This window comes from Puntigrus tetrazona, chromosome 12, assembly GCF_018831695.1.
Source record: "Puntigrus tetrazona isolate hp1 chromosome 12, ASM1883169v1, whole genome shotgun sequence".
Taxonomy (NCBI): Eukaryota; Metazoa; Chordata; class Actinopteri; order Cypriniformes; family Cyprinidae; genus Puntigrus; species Puntigrus tetrazona.
In genome coordinates this window covers 14,614,988-14,637,983 of record NC_056710.1, presented here as the reverse complement: position 1 = coordinate 14,637,983, position 22,996 = coordinate 14,614,988, and the positions used below count along the sequence as shown (strand labels likewise).

The window sequence follows — 22,996 nt, the reverse complement described above, 5'->3', positions numbered from 1 at the left end:
TTGGGTTTTAACAGATGAGGCGATTCATATAAGCTTAAAATTTCACAATGTAAGTCTACATGAAAAGGACAGCAAGTACACATTTAATACTACAGGTTATACATATAAAAGATGACTGCGATATGTGCTCACATAGATTTATATATAGTATTATGTACAAAGAGTACAGTTTTTGCTTAAAGTCTTTTAAAAACATTTTTTTAAAAATCCCCTGACAGAAGAAAATCGCACAATGAAACAGCACATGGAATAGACACAATTTTAAATGACGGAAAGTTAATGAGGTAACAGCAGATATAACATTAAATTGCGTTATTGTCCGGTGTGACCCAGTTTGACACAATTCCATGCTAGTTAAGCCGCTGCATTAAGCAGGCAAAATAAACAATTATATTACATTATTAACTTCTATGTAATGTTTCAATAGATAAATAAATATATGCAATACAAAATAGTTTTTTTAAGCTTATACTCCATTCTGTTTGCATCCTAAAACAGACCTCTCAGTAAATTAACATTTGTGCCATCAAATTGAGAGAGATGAAAATCTGCTGCTATGTGGACTGGCCCCTGGCCCAGGGTGCCATCTTACAAATCACTGCATTAACAGAGCTAATTAAACAGGCAATCTTTTAATGGCCCACTGCGGCGTCCGTGCAAAGCGGAGACTTCCATCTTGTCAATCTGCAAGCTCACACATTCGTTTAGATGACTGCAAACTGTCTCCTCAGCAGTCATTTCGTGCTCACCACTGTGTTTTCTCTCTCTGCCTAAATGCTGGAATTAAATAAATGGGTGATTGAGTCCTAATATAGTCGCTTGATTAGTTTAATTGCCTGAAATAGAGATGGAAATGCTTTAGTCAAGAATATGGTAGTCTTTTGCATGAATTAACTCAGTCAGATTCATATACAGTTCTGCATAGATATTTAACAAGAGGAAGCGTGGTTTACACGGTTTCAGGACTAACTGGAAGCACCGAACACAATGCGTATTTTATTTCAAAAAGCCTCATAAAAGAGCACTCCTCAGAAAACGCAAATGCAACAAAGTCAATTAAAATTGTGTCTCCCACATAAATGAAACTGAGGTCAGAGGGCAGCGTAAATACCTTCCCGATGTATGGAAAAATGACATAAATTTAAATAGCTCAACAACACACAGCACAGAGTTATCGACTCACATCTGGACATAATATGCTCTCTCCTCTCCTCAGAAAAGGTATAAACAATTTTGTTTTAAAGCCTGTTATATTCTATTATATAAAAATGCCACCATATAATATTCTTAAGGGTGTATAAGAAAGGACTTTGTACTTTGTATGTTTAACACACAATGGCGATGTTTTCATGTTACCACACCTGTCTTGTTTTTCATTTTTAACTCGATAAACACCAACGACACACTGTTCGAAGTCAGACATAACGAAAATGTAAAGAAAAATAAGCTTGAATAGAGAAAATAAAATCGCTATGTTATTTACAGTGCATGGTAATTTTTCTAAGCAACATTTGTATTCCATTTCCACAGAGGAGATTTCAGCTTTTTGCATTTTGGCTTCCGGTAAACAATAGGTTTGGATGTTTGACATTTTAAATGTGCTACTCAAAGGGACGGTTCATCCAAAAATAAAAATTCTGTCATCACTCAAGTTTCTTTCTTCCGCTGAACATGAAAGAAGACATTTTGAAGAATGTTGGCAACCAAAGAGATACCGGTAGCCACTGACTTCCATGGTATTTTTTTTCCCCTTTTCCTGCAACTGTTTACAACCAACATTCTTCAAATGATGTTCTTTCGTGTTCAACAAGAAATAAATTCAAACGGGTTTAGAACAACTTTTCCTTATTCCCAGACAAACTATGACTGTTGTTAGATGTGGCACCTGCACAGTTTTAGCCACCGTACAGCTCCCTAAACATTTTTCGCCTTTTTCTTAGAGCCAGTGAGCCGCATGCTGCACAGGGGAGCAAGGACACATTCGTTTAGGTGAAATATTATGTCGCGCTGTAGATTTCTCCCTACAAAGGTGGAAAAAAGCAATGCATCTAATCTATGTTTTACAATAGGCTGCTGTGATTTCACACTCACGGGAGAACGGTGTGTCTGGAGAGGCAGCCACAACAGCTATGGTAATAGACTGAGCAGAACGGCTGTGCCACGCGCCTGGCTGGCCTAGTGTATCTCCAAATGAGATCAGTGGTTATTGACTCAATGCTGTTATCTTTAATCTGTGGAGTAAATTACTTTGGATGCTGCCTCTCTACCCAGGTTTCTTTCCCCTTCTTCTATAACTCCACCCTTACAATTCCATTTGAGGGGTGCAGGCTGCTATTTACTGGGCTGTGTGTGCGTGTGTGTGTGTGTGCGTGTGTGTGTGAGACACGAGGACATGATCAACGCCCTGGGGAACCAGGAAACGAGGGAGGCCCTATTTCACTGGGAGGATTACTGCCACCTCCAACTCTTTCTTTCTCATTCTTCCTCTCTTTCGTCTCTAAAGGACTGGCATGTCTTATCACAGGTTCTGTATAAAGTGCTGGGCCTCAGGGGAATGTCACCTTGGGGGAAAATCTCTCACCTTAACATAAAAGTGCTTCTCCATTGAGAAAAATACATTGAGGATCATATATAAAAACAAATACGATAGGTCAAGATTGAGATCGTTTAAATTTTTTTTTTTTTTTTTTTTTTTTTTAACATTTTTCCAGAAAGGTCAAATTCAGGTTAGCATTTTTTTGGTTAATTAAAGTCTGAATGTATGTACATATATACAGCCATCCAATACATTCAAAATATAATAAATAAATTTGTAAAAATCATGATTAATCACATCCAAAATAAATGTTTTTGTTTATGTATGTGTGCTGTGTATATTTATCATGTATATATAAATATACACACATGCAAGTATATATTTCAGAATTAGTTTTGTTTATATATTAAAGACATTTATTTATAATATAAATTATCTGAACATAGATACAGTCATGTAAATATTTAAAAAATATACTGTATGTGTGTATTTATATATACATAATAAATACAAATAGCACACATACATAGACAATGTAAACTAAAACCTTTATTTTGCATGTGATTAATTGTGATTAATCGTTTCACAGCACTAGATTAAATATAATAATGTTTCACATTTTATTTTAATTAAATAAATGCTTAGTGCACATTATAGACTTCTCAACCATGAAGTTTTGATCTGTTTAAATATATATATTAAATAGGAAGTCTTAGGCTGGTTTCCCCTACACATAGATTTTGCACTTGACCAATAATGTCCCGAAGATCTATGAATAGTTCGGACACTCTCAGCTTTTAACACGTAACTTAACAGCAAATCAATACTGGAACATGTTGTTCAGAGCATCATAACTGGTTTCCCAAGCGATGAGGGATATTTTTTCAAAGGTATTTTCAACTTATAAATACCTATAGCCCGTTATGCGTCTGTATCTTTGTTAGTTAAAATTGGATTAAAAGTTATTTTTAAGCAGACCGCATCTTCCATATTAATATAAGCGTGATGGAGATTTCAGCAATGAGCGGTAATTGCTCCCCCTGTCATCTCTGTTGTTGCAGTGGGATTCTGGACATCTCATCAGCTAGAGGGTGCAATAGACCGTGTAGTGGGGAAGTGTTCTCTCTTTCCACATTACCGCACTATGTTTATTTACAGAATGCTTTCTGAGCAGCAGAAGCGGCCTTGATTAAGTGTACGCTCTTTATGTGACATCTAACAGATTAAAACTGAAGGAAACCTTGCTGTAGGCCTTCCTTCATGAATATTTGCTTTGATGCAGGCGGACGTGTTTGTATACAGGTTTAGTTAAAAATACAAAGTTTAAAGAAACATTAACATATAATAAAAGTACTATAATGTTAGATTATGTTATCGTTAGATTTTTTATTGTTCTCATTGCATTAAAAAATAACATTAGATTTGTGTATGAGGAAACTAACTAGATCTTATTGCTTTGTTAAAACAAACAAAAAATATTTTGGCTTTAAAAATATAATAATAAATTATTCTTTATTTTATTTTTTTAATAATTATTATTATTATTTTGCCTTTGAAAATATAACAATTTTCTTTCCGTTGTATGTTTTATTTTTGAAAAAAACAAAAAAAAAAAACATAAAATGCATCTTTAGTCCATCTGTGGAAATGGAATATTTTTAACCAAATATTAAAAAAATAAAACAAAACCATTGACATCTACCTCGACATCAATCTCTCCAAATGACATACAGTTGCAATCATACAGACAATAAATGTTCATTGAGTCATATAACAGTACGTCAAAGTGAAAGAGGGTGTGAGTGACAGAGAATTACTTGAAATGCTTCATGAAGGGTCCTAGCTAACTATCAGTTTGAACACTACTACAGTATAGTATCGGTAAACAATCATAGACCCCCATAAGAGAAAGCCGGAGCTTTGTAAATTAATGTTTATATCCATATTTCCCTTTGATATTTACTGGAGAAAAAAATAGTAAGGCTATATTAGTCATTTACAGATAGCATATGCATACCTTGGAGGTTTTTCTTTTCGTATTTTAATGAATAGCAGTCATCGCCACTTCTAATAAGTGGGTGTTCAGTGGGGCCTTTAATGCAAAGACTGCAAATATACGTATGCGAGTCTAGCGCTGCTGTTGTTTTGCTCAAGTTGCTCATTGCTGTGCCATTTAGTAAGGCAAATAAACTCACTTCCTGGCCCGCTCCCTGTCCACATAAATCAGCTGAGCTCATGCCCATAAATCTACGGCCCGACTAAATGAGAAAACTCATTGGACAGCACCCCTCACCCCCACCCCCTCCCCTCTGTCACTCAGCCCCTCCCCTACCGGACCACACATTTCAATACAAACAAAACAGATTCCAAATCAATAGCCAAGCAACAGAAATGCTGGATAACCGCAGGTTGATAAGAAGTGCTTTAGCCCAAATGTGACGACCCGGAGGCGTTTTGCTCTATTGAACGTAGAGGCGGTTGGGTTGTTTGTTTGTGTTTGTTTTCTTTAGTTTTGTCTGTTTGTTTGGATTGATTCTCTCTCTAGTAGGGTGTGAAGCGACTGTAACCTCCTCTGTAAAGGCTAGCCTGCAACATCAAAGATGAAAAAACAAAAAGGACCCAATCAGTGTTAAAGAGATTCTTTGGGGTGAACAGTGGTTGAAATTTTCTTCCCTTTCGTCTCAAGTTTGGAGAGAAATTACGGTGTGAATTTCAACTCGAATGGGTGTCAGAGTTCAGAGTTTTGCGGATCAACCGGGTAACGACTAAAACAGCCCAGTGCGTTTCATCAGTTGCTCTGGATCGAACCTCTCCATCATGGCCGTCTGGCCCTCAGGTTGATCTGATTGGAGACATCTAACACACACTGCTTTCTCAGACCTCTCCTTAACCGGACTGCAGTAGTGCCCTCCTCTGCTCTTGCCAAATACAAAAAACTTCAAAGGCTCTACGGGCCGTTCTCCTCAGCTCCGACCCTGTGCAAAATACACACGCCTTAAACGTGGCATGAATTCTGTTCTAACAGAGAGCAAAGCAAACTAACTTTTTTTTTTTTTTTTTTTTTTCTCGAACCCTCTGAGGGGCTCATTATTAAATACTTTTTACTTGTGATCTGCTGGTCAAATATGATTTAATGATATTCATTTCGTTCTCAGCAGGCTCAGTGTAAGTAGTGAGAGGAGTTCTGCTCATTTGAGTCGCTACCGGTTCGGTCCTGGCATCGCTGAGAACTCTGAGTGCCCACTTCGGGCCCCCTGCGGCCCTTGTTCGGCCGGAGGTGCGCCAAAGGATATTTGCTATGCCTTAACGTGGCAAATTGTGGTCTTCTTGAGAAAGGGAGGAAAATTTGAGAAAAAAAAGAAAAGGAGGCAAAAAAAGCAACACAGGCCACAGTTTTAATTAAGTAAATGAAGAGGAAAAAAATGGTCTTAATTAATGAAAGCTTTTAGCTAGCAGCTGCACCGGGGAATAGTACGGTTTTGAGAATCACACGGATGTCGACTTGGTAAATTCCAGTCATTTGTCTTAGGCAGAGTGTTTGTCCAATAAGCCTCATGGGCAGGGGGAGGTGGGTGCGATGGAATCTTTTTTTTTTTCTTTTCTTTTTCCCCGTCGTTCTTCCTCTATATCTCTCCTTTTCTTTAATCTCCCTCGGCACGCTGCTGCACGCGCTTGATGGTCGTTAATCTTGAGAAAAGTCCCGACCAACAGCGGCAAAAAAACAAATCATAAAGAGTTTTCTCTTTTTGTGTTCAGATAGGAGTTTGAGAATTTTTCATCTTTGATGTTAGCTGCAAAAGCTAGCTAAAAACAAACATTAACGGGACGATGATCCCCACATTTGCTGATATTCAAAGGAAAGTGTCTCATTTGGAAGGTCTAATCAAGTGTCAGTACGCTGGATTACTCCAATGCATTTACTGAGATACAGAGTGCCCAGGATCCATCTTGACAAACTGTCACATACACATATATCAGCTGATGAGTCTCTGAATACATATATATATATATAAACGTATATCTATAGTCCTGACGTTAATAATGCAAATGTAAACAGGGTCCAAAATGAACACTTTCCAATTACCAAATACAAGAATAAATCAGCTTTGGCGAGTAAATAAAACACTTCGCCAGTTGGCCAGTCGCAATCTGTAAGAATGATTCCTGATGTAACTGAAGAAAGCCATTAAGATAAAACACAGTAGTGTCTTGTACCAATAAATAAAATTTAAAAATGTTGTAGCTGTAATTATTTTTCTTATTTATTTATTATTGTATTATTTATTTATTTGCAATATAATATATGTATTAATAAAGCTCATTCATGGCTGGTTATTTTGGACCCTGAATATTAATATGATCATGTACAATATTAAAGACTTCAGCCACCCCAACTACATATCTCCAGCTCACAGCACATGCTTAAATCAGTATTCTATGATATTTACAATTAAGCTGAAATAAAAAAAAAATGCTTTTCTAGCCTAGATTGTTGTCTTGTTCAAAGCCAAAACGTAAAAAAAAAATCAAAAAAAAAAAGGAGGATTTTCTAGAAATTTGTTTTGTATTCAAGAAAAAAGTGAGTTTAAGTTTAAGTGAGTTTTTACTTGGTTTCTGTTTGAAATGAAATTATTTTGCTTACCTAGATTATTAGAAAAGATAGAAAAGCATTTTTTGCAATTCAATTAGATTTCTTTCAGCATTATTATGGTTATACTGGACTCTGCCTTGTATGTTGTTGGGGTGCTTGGGTCTGTGTAATGTTAGAGCATTGATGAATGTTTCATGCATCAGGTTTCTAGACTCACCATAGTGCCCACGCTGTACGTGGCTGCAGGTCCAATCGTGTGGTGATAAGGGTCTGCTGTTGCATAGACTCTGCCATAGCTGCAGGGAAAGGAAGCAACGGAGAGGGCATTGAAGCTTCGAGAAGATGGTATGCTTCAGCGAACGCTGTTCAATTGAACTAGACCCATTATCACTATACCCTTCCTCCCTCTCTCTTGCCCTCTCTTTATTTTTGTCTGATAAAAATGCAATCACTGGCTTGCCATAAATACATGGTATAAAGGTAAGAGTGTGTTAAAAGTGATAGGTCCTCTGTTATTGTTTTGGAGTAAAAGTATTTTATCTTATGAGAATGTGGTAAAAGTTATATTGGTCAGAGAGGAAGAAGACGCCGAAAAACACAGTAGAGCAGAAAAGAGAAGAAAATGGAAAACAAAAATGAAGAACCAATAGCAGCATTGCAGGATCAGTGCTACCAAGCAGTACACTTTTGTCTCTATCATACTGAATAAAACATCAAAATCGTAATTTTAAAAGATGGAAATTATTTTAGCATTCTTTCATCACAAAATACTACTAAGTGAATATTCGGGTGAATCTAAAATAATTTCATTACCTTTGATTGAGTGTATTTTTCCGTAAAAAAAAATATATATATTTTTAAGGAAAAAAATATTTAGTCTATAGTATATTTTTTATACAATTTATTTTTCATGTTATAATCCCTTTAAACTATCAAAGGTGACAAAAAAATCTATAATTTTTAGCAAAGGATTTGGTCTGTTCTGTGATGGCTTATGCTTCAAACATAGAAAAAATACAAAAACATATGAATTCATTTAGTTTTCATGCTTGTGTAAGCAAGTAAATAATCAAGTTTAAATAAATAAATATAAACACATATTCTACTTCCTTAAATGACGACATTAGCAAATTCAAACTTTCAAAGTTAAAAAGTTCTAAAAGTACTGCAGAACAGGAAGGACCCAGCAAGGAAAGAGAAGTATGGATGCTTTGGATTTTGTGTTGTTGTGCATGTGCTTTAAAAAAAGCGAGTGAAGGAGGCAGAGAGTTTATGTTCACAGCTCTCTTTATCCTTTTCATGCTCCTTTGCCCTCTCTTGTTTACCCAGGCTGCACTGTAAAGAGGCACAGGGCTGGTGGCGTTCTCTGACTCTTTTCATTGGTACCGATTTGGAACTAATTCCTCCAAGATGGGCCTTACTTCTTCCTTTATTTATTTATTAACACCCAGCACTTCCCTTCTTCATTTGTTGACTTTCCCTACAAACACACGCTTGCAAATGAGGGCCTGCAGGGAGCAGATAAGGCAGGCCGAGCCGGGTGCCGAGGGCACAGACTGAGAGAGGAGAAAAGAGGAGAGAGGGGGGAAATCCTGGGCCCAGACATGCTATTACATATGGAAATACTATCGGATCTGACCAGGTTTTTGTCGTCCGGGATTATTACAACATCAAAGGTCAGGCCAGCTCAGAGGAGTGAGAGAGCCGAGCGGAGGGGATTTTAACTGCTTGTGACAGACAGTACAGACGAGGGTGGCTGGGAATCCCCGTAACTCTCCAGCCAGGCCGGGCTACTTAACCTGCAGCTTAACCGGGTGGCGGTTATGACCCACTCCAAAGTAAATCTTGATAGCTAGTTCCAGCTATATTTTTCTACTTTAAACCTAAACATTTAAATACTGTCATCATTTACTCATCTTCTGTGACTTTCTTTCTTTTGAAGAACACAAAGAAGATTCTAATTCGGCGGGTACTTGCTAAAAATTCAATGAAAACTGCTTCTACACTTTTTTTTCTGTGTGTGAAAAATGTTTTGCATATACAAAAAAGACATTTTCTAAATATCTTCCTTTATGTTCCACAGAAGAAAGATGTATACAGGTTTGGAACAACATGAGATAAAACACAAAACCATTCATTTTATGTGTTAACTGTCCCTTTAAGCAGTCTTTTTTTTTTTAAAAAAGGAAAGCTATGCAAATTAAACATTCTTTCATCATTCTGTCGCTCCAATGCCATACGGCCTTCATTCATCTGGAGAACACAAGAGAAGATGCTTTGAAAAATGTCCCAGTGTTTTTGTTTGCACAATGTAAATCAATGGAATCTGACTGACTGTATGGACAAAAAAAACTTTTTCAAAAATCTTCTTTTGTGTTCCGCAAAAGAAAGGAAGGCGCGTGAGTAAATGATAAGAGAATTAATACTCTGTTAAGAGGTGGGTTCAGGAGTCTGTGTCATTTAAACACTTACTTTTAAACCCCTTCGCCATGACATATCAAATTAGAGTGCGAAACGCAGCGCTGGCTTATGTGAAAGCAAGGAGCTGAACGACAAGCGATGCAGAAAGAGCTAGAGAGAGAAAAGGAGAGTTGGAGGGAAAGAGGGGACGCGGGAAGGGGGCTGAAATAAGTGCGGTGGAATGCCAGTCTTGTCACCTGCTCTGATGTGGATCTGTGCTTGGCTCTGATAAATCTTACATTATCTGGGCTCTTCAGGCTGGCAGGCAGGGCCGTGCCTTATCAGCACTGACACGCTCAATCTTGCCTAGATTAAACCAGTGCCTGGCCTGATCCAACCTGACAGGGTCCCCACAGGTCCTGGATAAATTACTGACAACCCTGCACCACCTTCGTCTTACACACACACACACACACACACACACACACACACACACACACACACACACACACACACACACACACACTCAACCCTGTGGCCTAAAGTGAGTAAGCTAAGTGGTTACGGAAATTCAGGTTGAATTCAAGTTTAAAGGGCGAGAGTGTATCAAAGATAGGGAAGCAAAGTCTAAATGGTCTAATTTAACCAAGTTTAATAAGAAAGCAGAATTGTAAACTCATGCTGGACTTTCAGAGGAAACCACTTTTCAGAATTACTTCAGATCTCAAATGCATTTCACAATGCACAATGTCCTGCAGGCCCTAAAATACATGGTCTGTTTACTCATAAACCTTATTCTTTGATTTTGGAGAAAGATCTTTTTTTTTTAATCATAATCTGTCAAATAATGAGCTAAGTGACTTGACGAATGCAATTTTTCTTACAGCATATTGACAGATTTCTTTTTCAAATACAGCATATGTATGTATTTAAAAGTATAAATTTATGTTAACATCATTATAAACATATAAAAGTAATATATGTATCTCAGTTTCTTTTTCTTATATATATATATTTTTTTTTATATATATATTTTTATTATATATTATATATATATATATATATATATATATATATATATATATATATATATATATATATATATATCTTCTTTGCATTAATTAACCCCAAAAATATTTTTTTAATATTTAATAAATTGCATCTGAACCTGAATAGCTAATTCTATTTGTAGTTAGGAATTAGGAAGAATTAGGTGTAATATACATAGACCCAAATCACCAGTTTTGTTGAATGGGGTCTTTAAGCATCAACCAAGTAATAAAAGACAGACAGAAATCACAAGACTCTTACCTGTCACTGTAGGCCGCTGCAGCTGCTGCGGCTGGTTGGGCATATCTGTATGCTGCATAGCCACCCTGCCAATTACATAAGGGCATCCGTCAGATACATGCAAACAGCAGGGCATCTGTGACATGAAATTTTTAGAACCATCTGTCCACAATACAACTGGACTGTTCATACATTATCCCATCTCTTTGCAGATCCTAACCATGCAGCGAATCCCATAAGCTCAGTTACAACCTTAAGAGTGCTGCTGAAAAGCCCTGTCAATGCTCACTAAAATCAACGCTGAGTGATTTAGGTGGTATTTAGTTTGCCAATACAGCTTTTTGTGAAGCCTTTTTGTTTAATGGGGGAATTGTCAGATTGACTGCATTAGCTCTTCATATAGATCTCGGTCACAGATGCCTAACAGCCCGAATCCGACAGCGAACCATCTGAGCATCTTCACTTATCTACGCTGAGTGCAGCAATAGCGGTGCAACCAACGGCTTGTCTTTCCAGCGTGCATCAATCCCATCAATTGAAATGGCAGGGCTGGGCAACTATCGATCAGCATGGTAAGTGGCAATCTGGTATAAACAATTAAAATCAGTCAATGTTTGCTTACTGCGAATGAACCAAATGGAAGATTTGGCTGAAGCTATTGAAGGGGCCTTTTAATTAATGTGGCTGGCCAATACGAGTCTCCTGGCTCGATGCCCAGGGGAGCGGTCTTGACACACACAACGTGCTCATCCGTGGCTGCAGAACGGCACAAGACAACACTAAATATTGCTTGTATAAGCATTAGATGACATCTGACAAAGCTATTAATTGCTCCATTCAAGCTAGCTATTAATAGGCGCGTTGTAAGCAGCATCAAATGACATTAGCCGAGACTGTTAGCCGCAACAGCGCCTGCGTCTGTTGTGTCTTTTCGGGGTGACGTTTTGTGAATGCTTACACTCCAAACATGGCATGCTTGAAACAACGGGGAATGTATTCGCTGTGAGCGAGCATCTAAGTGGCTGGGGTGTTTATTGAAGTGTCTGTTTTAATGAAACGTAGCTCCGCTCTTTGTTATTTTAGCACGCTGACATCACTGGTACATTATGTGAATAATCGCAGTGCCAGAGCTCGTGCAGGACTGAGGCATCACAGATACAGGACTGCACGCTGAATTATAGATGCTCTCATTTATTTTTCAGCTCGGGATTAATGTCCGATGCTACTCTGTTAAGATCAAATGTTTAGCTACTGGAGTCAAAGAAAAATCAGGTCACAGAAGATTGTGTACATGGATTCTGTAGAAGTTATAGCTTCCTAATTCCAGTTTCACCGGCTCACACAGATGGATTTACAGGAATAGGAAACGCATACAATATTTATGTCATTATTTACTCAGCTTCATGTCGCTCCAAACCTGTATGCTGCTTTTTGTTGAAAGAAAAAAAGGAAATTAAATTAAATATTTTGACCCTAAATTAAAAGATTTTGACCCTTGCCTGTCGTAAAAACATTGTAAAATCTCAAGCATGACATACTGGTATTTGATTAGAAAACAGCTAAAGAAAATCTATTTAACATAGTTTCTTTTTTTTTTACTTTTTTTATTCAAATATATTTTAAAATATAATTTATTCCTGTGACGGTGCACTTTCAGCATCATTACTAAAGTGTTCAGTATCACATGATCCTTTAGAAATATAATATGCTGCTTTGGTGCACGAGAAATATTTCTTATTATTATCAATGTTAACAAACAGTCTAAACATGAGTCTTAAGGCCTATATTAACAGTGCTCTTTTAGAGCTCGACAGCACTTGATCACTACCAACTGTCACTGTATGTGAAGAAAACATAGAGTTACATGGTGAAGATCGATTAAATATTCAGCATACAGGTTTGGAATAACATGAGAGTAAGTAATCTTTATTTTAAGTATTCCTTTAGAAGTTATCTAAACTTTGAGTTACTCGAAAAGTTGATAGGGTGGTCCACAGAGAAAGATTCTGACTCCATTGGCGAGCAAACATGTAGTACATGCGTTCATCAAAATCCGTTAGACTATGAGATCTATCTGGGACTGTAGCCACGGACCTGGCTACGAGTTTGCAAACTTGGCGGCAAACATACTATTGTGCGTGCCAGGTAAAGGAATAGCAGTTACGTCCACGTTCATTTGTCTTGTTTTAGATCTAAATGTTGAATTAATTTCCATTTTTCATGCTGTGAAATAATCCTGGGAAGGGGAGGCACGCTCTCTGATCACCTGACTGACTAATACGTTCTGACGGCCTGTCAAAAACAATAGGTCCTGGGCACAATCTCGGGCTGTAGAGTGAGGCCTTTGGGCTGTATTTTAATGGAAGCTGAGGGAAAGGCGGATCAAAAGCGTGCCATAAATTAAAACAAAAACACTGTAACGTCGACTTCATCAACTTGATCAGGCATGATTTTCCACCCACTTAGAGCAAAACCAAGCAGGGCTGGAGATAAAATGTAGAAGAATGAGACATTAAGTGCGTAGGGGGGTTCGTCTTTGGTTTCTTCCACACTGTACATGTTAGCATTACCCTAAAATCCAGAGAGATCAACCACAGGCTTCAAAGGAAGCCAAGTTGGAAGTGGCTGAGCCATGTGCGATTTCATTGTGCCGTGTAACGGTATGCACAAGGGACGCCAAAAAGGCTTTTAGTACACCACAAACGGCCATCCTGGTGGATTTGCACATGGTGACTCGAGCTGACCCTTGATCTTATGAAAGATTCAGCACCAGCTGCTCAGGTTAGGCTCAGCGAACGCAAGCAGCGAACCTCCTCGACGTTGCATTCTTTTACAGAAACAGTGGAAACAGCACTGGAATGGGGAAAACAGAGCATACTCACATAGATCTCAGCACCGTAGAAGCCATCTTGGTAAACCACACTGCAAAAACACAACAAGAAATAACAAAACACAATACATCAGTGCCGAACATCCATGGAGTTTCTTCGTGCTGTATAGAAAAGAAAATAAATTATGCAGCGATGCATTCATTCGGCAGACAAAACAATGCACTCCAGACTGTGAGGAAGGAAAAAAAAACTGTGCAGATTAGGAAAGACGGCCATTTTCTGTGCTTAGAGAAAACAATGTTGCTTTATAATGGGCTTTGCTCTGTCTTGTCACTGGGGAAAACCGGTAGGGCTCGCCATTAGAGTGTAACGCACTTTATAGCCATCAAGTGGTCATGTTGCAGGTTAAGGCAGTAGCACATATAATGTGAAAATGGCCCTTTGATAAAAGTGCTTTTAAGTGCTGAATTTTACCTAATATAGCCTCAGGCTTGGACGGAAACAAAGCAAGCCATTTGCAGATATGTGTATGTTTTTGGTGAAGGGTTACTCACGCTCCGTAAGCAGGAATGGGAGGGGGTGGAGGCACGGCGCGGAACGTGTTGTAGACGGCACGACCTCTGCCTCTCAAGTGGGCGCCCCTGTAAGCCACTGTTGCCCCTGTGGTGGGATAGGGGAAGCCTGTCACTGGAAGAAAAGGAGAGAAGAAAGAAGGTGACATAAGCTTTTGCTTCTAAGAGGCACACCTGTCACTGCCAATCGGCTTTCAGTCGGAAGTGTGACAACACACTGTCATCCTAAAATGTGACGCTTTAAAACAACTCCGATGGATGTCAAACGGTGCGTCATGTTGGCACAACACATCAAGCATGGCAGCATGATAAAGCCAGTGATTCTCAACTGGTTTTGCTTCAGGACGCAGATTTGTGGCAACCTGATACAGTTAAAAGTGTGTTTATCCTTCAAAAGCAAAACAAAAAATGTCATTCAAAATCTAAAGGTGATATTTATTAAAGGTGCACTATTGAATTCTGAGATTTCTGATGAAATGTCTGAAACCTAAAATTGAAGATAATTGATAAACAATCGATATTGGAATGGAATTTAAATATGTATTTATATATGAATAAATTAAATTAGTATGTTAAAAATAAACATGGGATTCAATTTAAAATTTGCTATTTGTAAATGCTATATTAATTAAAGATGACAACATTATAATGTACAGTATGAAAAATGGATATCCATTTTATATCCAATATTAAATTTAACAGTATTATTAAATGTATTTAACAGTAACAGTGTTTAACAACATTATTAATAAAGATATGTTTTTAAGATTGTTTGAGTTTTTAAACATACAACAACAACAAATAGCACAAAATACTAATATCCACTTCTGTGCTATCGAGTGTGGCACAAATATATTGTGCATCTAACACAAAAATGAATTCATCATGAAGAATTAAATGTGAGCATAAACAACACAGGCATAACAAAATTCTTAGAAATAAGCCACACCAAATGAGAAGCACCACACTGCACTAAACAAAAATTTCAAGGCTTTATCAACTGAATATTTAGCATTAATCTGAGCGCCTGGAGAAGGAAACGCTAAGGCATCCCTTGTCTGGGGAAGCCTCTCTATTGTGGTTATCTCGGAAAGCTTGAGCATGGGGTTTGTGTGAGTGTGTCTGGCTGCTCTCCCGCTCTGGAGGGGTGTGTGCGAGGCAGGGGAGATGGTAGGTTGTTGTAGGTGAGACACAAGGTGCTGGCACGCGGGGCTAAAAGAGCAGATGGAGGGGATTGTTTAGAGATGCAATCACAGGCCGGGGCCATCCCTCATCTCTCTCCCCCCACACACTTCCCCAGCCTCTCGCCACCACCGGGGCCAGACCCAGCCTGAGGAGAGCAGGGACAACTCAGGGTCAAGACTGGGAGAGGTGGCAGAGAGAGATAATCCGGCTTTATGCGTGTAAAGGAAACATACACGGATGTGAAAGTGAAACAGACAGAATGAAACGTGAAACAGTGTGCATAACAATAAATATGTGAAAACACGTCCAGGTCACATTTCACACAGTCTCAGCCACAGATGCCCACAGACTGCCCGCAATCCATTAGATGGATATTGCACATAAAAATGGAAAGCTCTTTCTCAGTTTCACAAGCCCTATTCTGACTGGATGACTTTAGGTATAAATACACTTTTTTGGTAACACTTTACAATAAGGTTGCGTTAGTTAATATATTAAGTGCCTCTATTATGCCTTTTTTAATACTCTTAATATTATTTTGGGTCTCCTACAATAGGTTTACATGCAAGCAAGGTATTAAAAACATTTAGTTTTTTCTATATATGTGTTTAACATCACCTCATTTTCCAGTGATTCTCAAATGATTTGTTTAAAGCAGTTCTAATATTTAGTCTCTCTAAACCCCTCCTTTCCATGAGGCTACTCTGCTCTGATAGGTCAGATAGGCCGAGTATGTTGTGATTGGTCTACTGTATACAGCAGCTGTCAGTAAAATTATGTGTTTGTGGGCGGGGTCAAGTCGTTTGCCGCCCGGCCAATGTACAGCATAAGCAAATGTGTTACGCCGTGGCATGTAGCAGTGCAGAAGTGAAATTTGAATTCCTAATAACTCGTTTAGGCTGCATTGAGTCAATTCTTTATTTTGGGAGACATTATTTTATTTATCGTGCACTTTCGGATTTACAACTTCAGATCGTTTACATTCACATACAGCTACATTAAACAATACACGAAAGGCAATATAGGAAATGGCATAATAGGGGAACTTTAACTAATGAATAATGCATAATGCATTGCTATGGTATATTATTAATCTTTGTTACTGATTGTGTAGCTAATGAAAATAGAGTCATTCTTTCTTAGTTCAGAATGCATTAACTGATGTTAAGACCAAAAAATAGATAAATACTGGTAAAGGATCCAAAAAACAGCACAAAAATGTAAAGTAAACTGCACATCAGACTGTAAAGGAGCTGGATATTGGAATACATTACTCTCTATTCAAATCCTGTTTAATGGAATTTTCTAAGTGTGCAGTTCCATTAATTTGAACACAATGTTTTGTGACATATGACCTGTGCATTTTCTTGACAGGTCTGTGAGAGAACAAGACTTTAGAAAAACATATTTGAGAACTGAGAAAAAACAGCGTAATAAATAAAAAGGAACATCAGGAAAGTGAGTAAAACAGTAAGAAAAAAAGTGAAATCATGAACATGTTACACCCAAGCCTCTCTTTAACCTTCACTGAGTATGGCCCTGATGAGTCAATGACAGCGGCATAATTACCCATAGTACTGTGCAAGCAAAACACAGCCCAGCAGTGCAGCCCACAAAGCTCTCTTTCTCATTTATGCACCGATGACACTATTGCTGTCTACCCTGCGTCTCAGAGGAGCAGGACAGCCCTCTTCAGTTATTTCATGTCCCCAAACAAAACCTGTGCCTCCTCCTGATCATTACTGTACAGACATCAGCCAAGCAGCACTCAGTTAATAGTCAATATGTGTCAAAGTTACCACTTTTAATGAGGTCAGCTGGGTTTATTTTAAGCACATATGTGTATGTCTATATATTTCGCACACTGCCTCTTCGATTCACATTCAGCAAACTTTTGGCCCTGGGGTTCGTAAGTGCTGGCATAATTTCCCTTTGACTCCGTTATCTCCTCTCAGACAAACAAACAAACAATAAAACCTCTTGTATGCGACACACCAATCAGTGGTGGAGAGGTACGGCTCGGCCCTTCATCAGAAGAAAAAGAAAGACAGATGGCTGAAGGTAAGGCGTTTGCTCTTTCGTTTTGATATAGCGCAGAGCCGTTGACATTTTAATTTGTCCCTTTTAAGCTATAGAGTCGGTGTTAATATGCCAAACAGTGGTCGTCTCTGATATACGCCAGGCCACGGCCAATTTATCCCGAATTCCAGTCATGGGCAATGCTCTTATATTTTCTTTGATTTTGTGTGTGTACATTATGTGTGCCATGACGTACATAAATGTAATCTCATAATGAGCTACGGGTCTGCACGCAGCACCGATTCAATAATAAGCCATAAATCATTCCAGCCAGTTATGACACTCCATAAAGCCTCCGAAACACACAACGGCAAAAGTGTACACGAGCATAAATCCTTGTAGCCCTCGTGCGCCCCTGTTATTTCAACACAAGAGAAGGTGGAGAGGGTCGAAACCCTTCACATCTGCACATCTACAGTTTAAAGAGATAAGGACGCTGATGCTGCTGCATCTATCTGGGTTTACACAGGGGCATCTCTAGCTCTAGAAAGCATCCCATTGGGCTGTTTGGATGAAGGTTTTGGGGCAATTACATCCCCTACCCCTTTGGGACTCTTTCATTTACTGCAAGACTGGCTCCTTTAATATGGTGCGGCTGGAAATCGCCGGGTGAGGGCCTCTCACAGGCTGCGTGCTATTGTGAAACGTCTTTAGATAATCAGACCACCGATAAACCCATATCATGAGGAAAATTACATCATTGCTAGATTAAGGGAAGTTTTTTTTCCTCCTTCGATACTTCTAATATTGTAATTAGACTGCTTAATTTCAATTATGGATCTATTTGAGTGGTTTTGTAATTGAAAAAGCACAAAATGCACACGGTGCTCCAGCTCTTTTAAAGAACTGCACACATATAGGCGCACAGTTTTCAAGTGCTTCAATAAAAGGCCCCAAATGTACTCTACACAAGAATGCATCAGAGATGTGAATGCTTGATAATACTAGCATACTTGAAGTTGTTACATTTTTTGGATAGTCGTGGTAATAAATCTAGGGGGCGCTGAAGTTAAAGGGCTGATGGTATCGATTTTGAAGATCGATTTTGTCTTTTGAAATGCTGCAGAAAATAAAATAAGCCCTGGGATCATCCAATGTTTATGATTTTTACATGCTTTGTTCATCAGCATAATCTTTCATCTATCATTTTTTCTTTTAAGAATTTTGAAGCCTTAATACAAACTACAGGGAAGGAAAATTATCTTTATTTTTGAGTTTGAGTTAACAGTTTAGAATAGTATTGGTATAAAAAGTATTTTTTTAAGAACCAAATGTTGTTGATCCCCGCTGACTTCCAAAGTGGTGACTTCGATCAACAGCTATATTACCAGCATTCATTGAAATATCTTACATACTAATGCATATTTGGAACGACGATGGGTGAGTAAATCATTTTTGGGTGTTTTAAATCGTTTTTACAGTTTTAAACTGTATGTGCTGTCATTTTAATAGCCAGTTACAACATTTTCTCAGTTTACCCATGCATCTAATTAATGCGACTAATTAAAGTGCTCAAATTGATCCCATGACAGTAGCAGACTGAATAAACGTAAAAGACGGCAGCTAGCTAATACCCACTATAGCTCCCTCTCGTGGCAACACTGACAATGCAATGAGTACTTGTTTTGAAATAAAACTGTCTGGGCTCACATACTTGTGTACAGCATGTTCTGATCCAAAGATTTTTCTGGATCCGACACGCATGGCCTGGTACCAAACATCCCATAAAACATTTTAGCATCTTTATTTAAAACATAAAAATTTCTTGCTCTCTACTTTGCATTTTAATCTTATTGGCTGCATTTGTCTTAACACTCTGCCATGAACCAAATTCACTGGCCGAGGGAGCTGTCAATCAATCAATATTATGTTTTTCGCGCTTTCATGCATGTGCTGCCCGTTTGGATCGAGCAAGTTATGGAAAACGACCCCAAGATTACACAATTAAGTTTGCCGAGCACGGTTAGCGCCTCAGCCTCGCGTCTGCATCTCTAATTTGGCTTTGGCTACAGAGTGCTAGTTAAGAGCCTGAGGGAGAGAGAGAGAGAGACTGAGGGAAGACGAGAGAAGGAAGATATTGAGATTTAAAGATAGAGTGAGTGAGTAAGAAAAGGGCAGATGGAAAACACCCCAGGCTTAGATGAAGAGAGAAATAGAATTAGCGATATATGTCGAGAGAAGGCTGTGAAAAGCCAGAGGAGTGGAGAAATGAGAGCCAGGGAGGGAGTCTTACAGGGAAGAGAGAAGCCCGACTTCCCTGGAAGAGGTTAAAAGCAGGCAGTCGGCGGCCCTCATCAGTCATTCTCCTGAATGGGATTTGAGGACAATAAACCTGTAGCACCCGGACGAATGGAGACGGAGTGCGCTGTCAGCAGCGCACGATTTATGGTGCCCAATTCCGCTGATCTCCCGCACAGAAACTCGGACTGATAAACAGTGATTAATCACCTTTACATCCGATTTCAGCACCACCCCCTTCCCCCAACAAAGTACATTAAATGCAGTCATAATTATTTCACGTGAAAGCTTCCCTCTTTTGTGAACGGCGGGAGGGAAACGAGGGGCAACACGTGGGCGTCCGTTTGGGCCATTCCGGAAGGTACCTTATTTAGTAAGTGAAATCTATATCTTATTTCCATTTTGTCGCTTCTCCACCGGTCGCCCCCAAGGGAACGGAGAAGGCATATGGTGTCGTTTAGGCTTGGCGAACTTTAGAGGCATGTTAAGACGACTTGAAAAATTAGCATCCAATAAATCAACCGACACCAGCTCCCCGAGCCAAGCTGCTGAAGGGCCGGACCAGGGAAATCAGATTTGATGGGATGTTTTGCGAAGGTGTATGTTCACATGGGAGGCATGGAGGTGTATTTGTTGCGATTAGAGAAGGAATCACATGCATGTTTCAGGGCATACTTAGGGGTCAAAGCATGCATAAACATTTTACACGCACCCGATTGCTTAGCGTATTTGCATTTTTACGCGCGCTATGCATATGTAGCGCATTGGAATCGTGCGTTGGATTGTGTGTTTATGCATGCCAGAATCAAGGAAGGGAGAGAGGGAGGAAGGGGAGGGGGAAAAAGTCAGATAAAAATGATAAACGACTGCTTTCTGTCACCGATGGTTATTTAGAGTTTTGCTGTAAAGCTGTCCTGAAATGAACAGATTTTAGTCTAATGAGCAAAAAGGCAGGCCGTTAAAGAGCTGCTATGTGCTCAGCACTTCTTCCAAATGAAATACTGTAATACCATTTCCCCCTCATTAGGATGCAAGAGGCTCAAAGAACTCAGGGCAATAAAGAAATCAAAGGCCGAGAGGGCAAACAACAGCACAAAAAAGACAACAAGTCAGTCAAACAAAGACGGCTCCTAATCTGCGGTGTAAAAGAAAACAGTCCACACCACTGTTTCAACTCAGTGGGAAATGATAGCCTGGCTGATTATCGCATTGTCAAATGCACCGTGCGGGATTGGAGAACCGGGCGGCGATTTAAAATAATTTCGTAAGTGTCTCTCTGAAGCGCCTGTGTCTGAATTTGATCTAGAAATCAAAGCACATCTGACGAACAGTGAATCAAAGTAAGTATCCGAGCCGGGCCCTGTGACCACAACACTCAAATGCAGTTTACCTGCATAAAATTCAGGACCATAGACAGCTCCCACCACTGGATTCAGCTTCCAGCCTGTAGAGGAATACACAGGGGAAGAGAGAATTAGCTGCGAATGCTTATCGCCTTGACCTGTGGAGTGTTCGTTTCTCGATCTTGCGCCGATTAATTCAAAGGACTGGCGGGAATTTGAAAAGAAACTGTAGAGATTCGGAGGACAGAACAAAAGAAAAGGGGGAGGAGGGAGAGGAGGAGATGTGATATGACGGGAAAATATTTAAGGCGACATTAAGTTGAAGGAGTTAGGGGGCGGCAATATCGGGGCATTCGGAAGAGTGTGAGCAATATAGGATGCGAAAGGGAGAGGGAGAATGAGAGACAGAGAGCAAGAGAGTAGTGAGTGCTGTCCGGTGTGCTGTCAGTGATAGATGGGAGCTGTAAAATAGCCTCCTCTCACTCCCCATTGGCTGTGACTGAAGTAGAGCTGGGGGGTCTACACCGCTGCTGATATATTTGATTTTTTTATTCCCCCTCTCTGTCTCTCTCTCCATTGCAGTCTGAGGGAATGAGCATCAGCGGAAGAGCTCAGGACCCCACCAAGAGGCCTGTGCTGAATGAGCCACCTCTCTACCCTGATCCCTATCAGCTAAGCTCTCCCCCCGGAGCTCCCGAACAGCATAAGGAGAGCTGTAGAGGAAGAGATCACTCCTTACATTAAGCCCCTTTTTAGCGGGAAACAAAATGGACATTACATCATTCTTATTGCACTTCGTTACAGCTTAAAATAGCAGCCCTAAAAAGAATGTGCAAACTTCAACTTCAAACAATCTGCATTAGATAACAAATGATCATACCAAGTGGGATTTCTTTTAAAGAACTAAAACATTCACAAGTTTTTTTTTAATTATTTAAAATACAAATAATAATTTTGTGTAATTATTCAGAAATAATAAATAATTCTGTTTTAAATGAGTAATTATAGAAAAATATTGAATTTTATATAATCATTTATTTAAAAAAAACATGAAATAAATGTTTTTGGGCTATTCAAAAATCAGATACACTGTCCAAAATAATAATAATAGTTATTCAAAGTTATTGTTCATAGTTAAATAGCAAAGCAAATGGGATTTAAATTTTAAAGAGCCCACATTATTTAAACACAAAAAAACGTGTATGAAATCATACATTTAAAGTATAAAATAAAATTTGGGGCCATTGGGGCCATTTCATTTACAATGAAAAACAAAAGCTCTTACCGTTTGTATATGGGTTGGCCACTTTTTTGTTTGTCATTACTCGTGCCGTTGCATTATTTACCTGTAAAGAAAAAGTAGATATAAGAAACAAAACTCAAATCAAAATACACAAAGAATGCGGGGCATGATACACTACAGGCATGAGTGTGACAAAAATCTGGTTCATGCTTCTCCGCAAAAAGTAAAAAAAAAAAAAAACATTCACATGCTCCAATTATCAGTTGAAAAATTATGAGATGCTAAAAATGAAAGCGATCCATCAAGCTCTGATCTTCTGTTTTCCTGCTGGATGTAGGATCTAATCCAGGCTGTTTGTAAAAGAGCTGGATGATGACATCTGGTTCAACATGTAATGAAACAGAGCAACTCTGGAAATGGGCTTTAATGAAACCCAGAGTATATTGGAATTCCCCACTAGCCAAGCTGAGGGAGCTTCCTTGAGGCCTTCTCCGCAATTTAATCTGCCACATTGTCTAGACAGCTCTACATATTCCCAGACACTACAACCCTGAGGCGGCGGCTTCATGAACGCTATATTTAACCTCAGGAAGGAGGAGTCATATTGTACAAGGTCTTCAGGTTACACATAACACCAAAAAAATTTATGAAAAAAATCTGAACACTTATGGCGGAGGTTTTTTTTTTG

At 38.9% G+C, this 22,996-nt stretch overlaps 1 protein-coding gene across 6 annotated transcripts in view; it reads right to left on the bottom strand.

Annotated features, from left to right (window-relative positions):
• The window catches only part of rbfox3a (RNA binding fox-1 homolog 3a), a 363,663-nt gene that overhangs the window by 5,395 nt on the left and 335,272 nt on the right, over positions 1–22,996 (bottom strand). For 3 of the 6 annotated variants that reach the window (XM_043253939.1, XM_043253938.1, XM_043253941.1), the window contains 7 exons: positions 22,351–22,411; positions 21,113–21,166; positions 14,203–14,335; positions 13,700–13,739; positions 10,839–10,903; positions 7,345–7,423; positions 4,857–5,122 (listed from right to left, as the gene is read on the bottom strand). In XM_043253939.1, the coding sequence (XP_043109874.1) occupies positions 5,078–5,122; positions 7,345–7,423; positions 10,839–10,903; positions 13,700–13,739; positions 14,203–14,335; positions 21,113–21,166; positions 22,351–22,411 (477 nt within the window). In that variant the 3' untranslated portion in view covers positions 4,857–5,077. Of the gene's footprint in view, positions 1–4,854; positions 5,123–7,344; positions 7,424–10,838; positions 10,904–13,699; positions 13,740–14,202; positions 14,336–21,112; positions 21,167–22,350; positions 22,412–22,996 lie in introns of those variants that run through there. The other 3 variants (XM_043253942.1, XM_043253943.1, XM_043253944.1) reach the window with 3 other exon arrangements.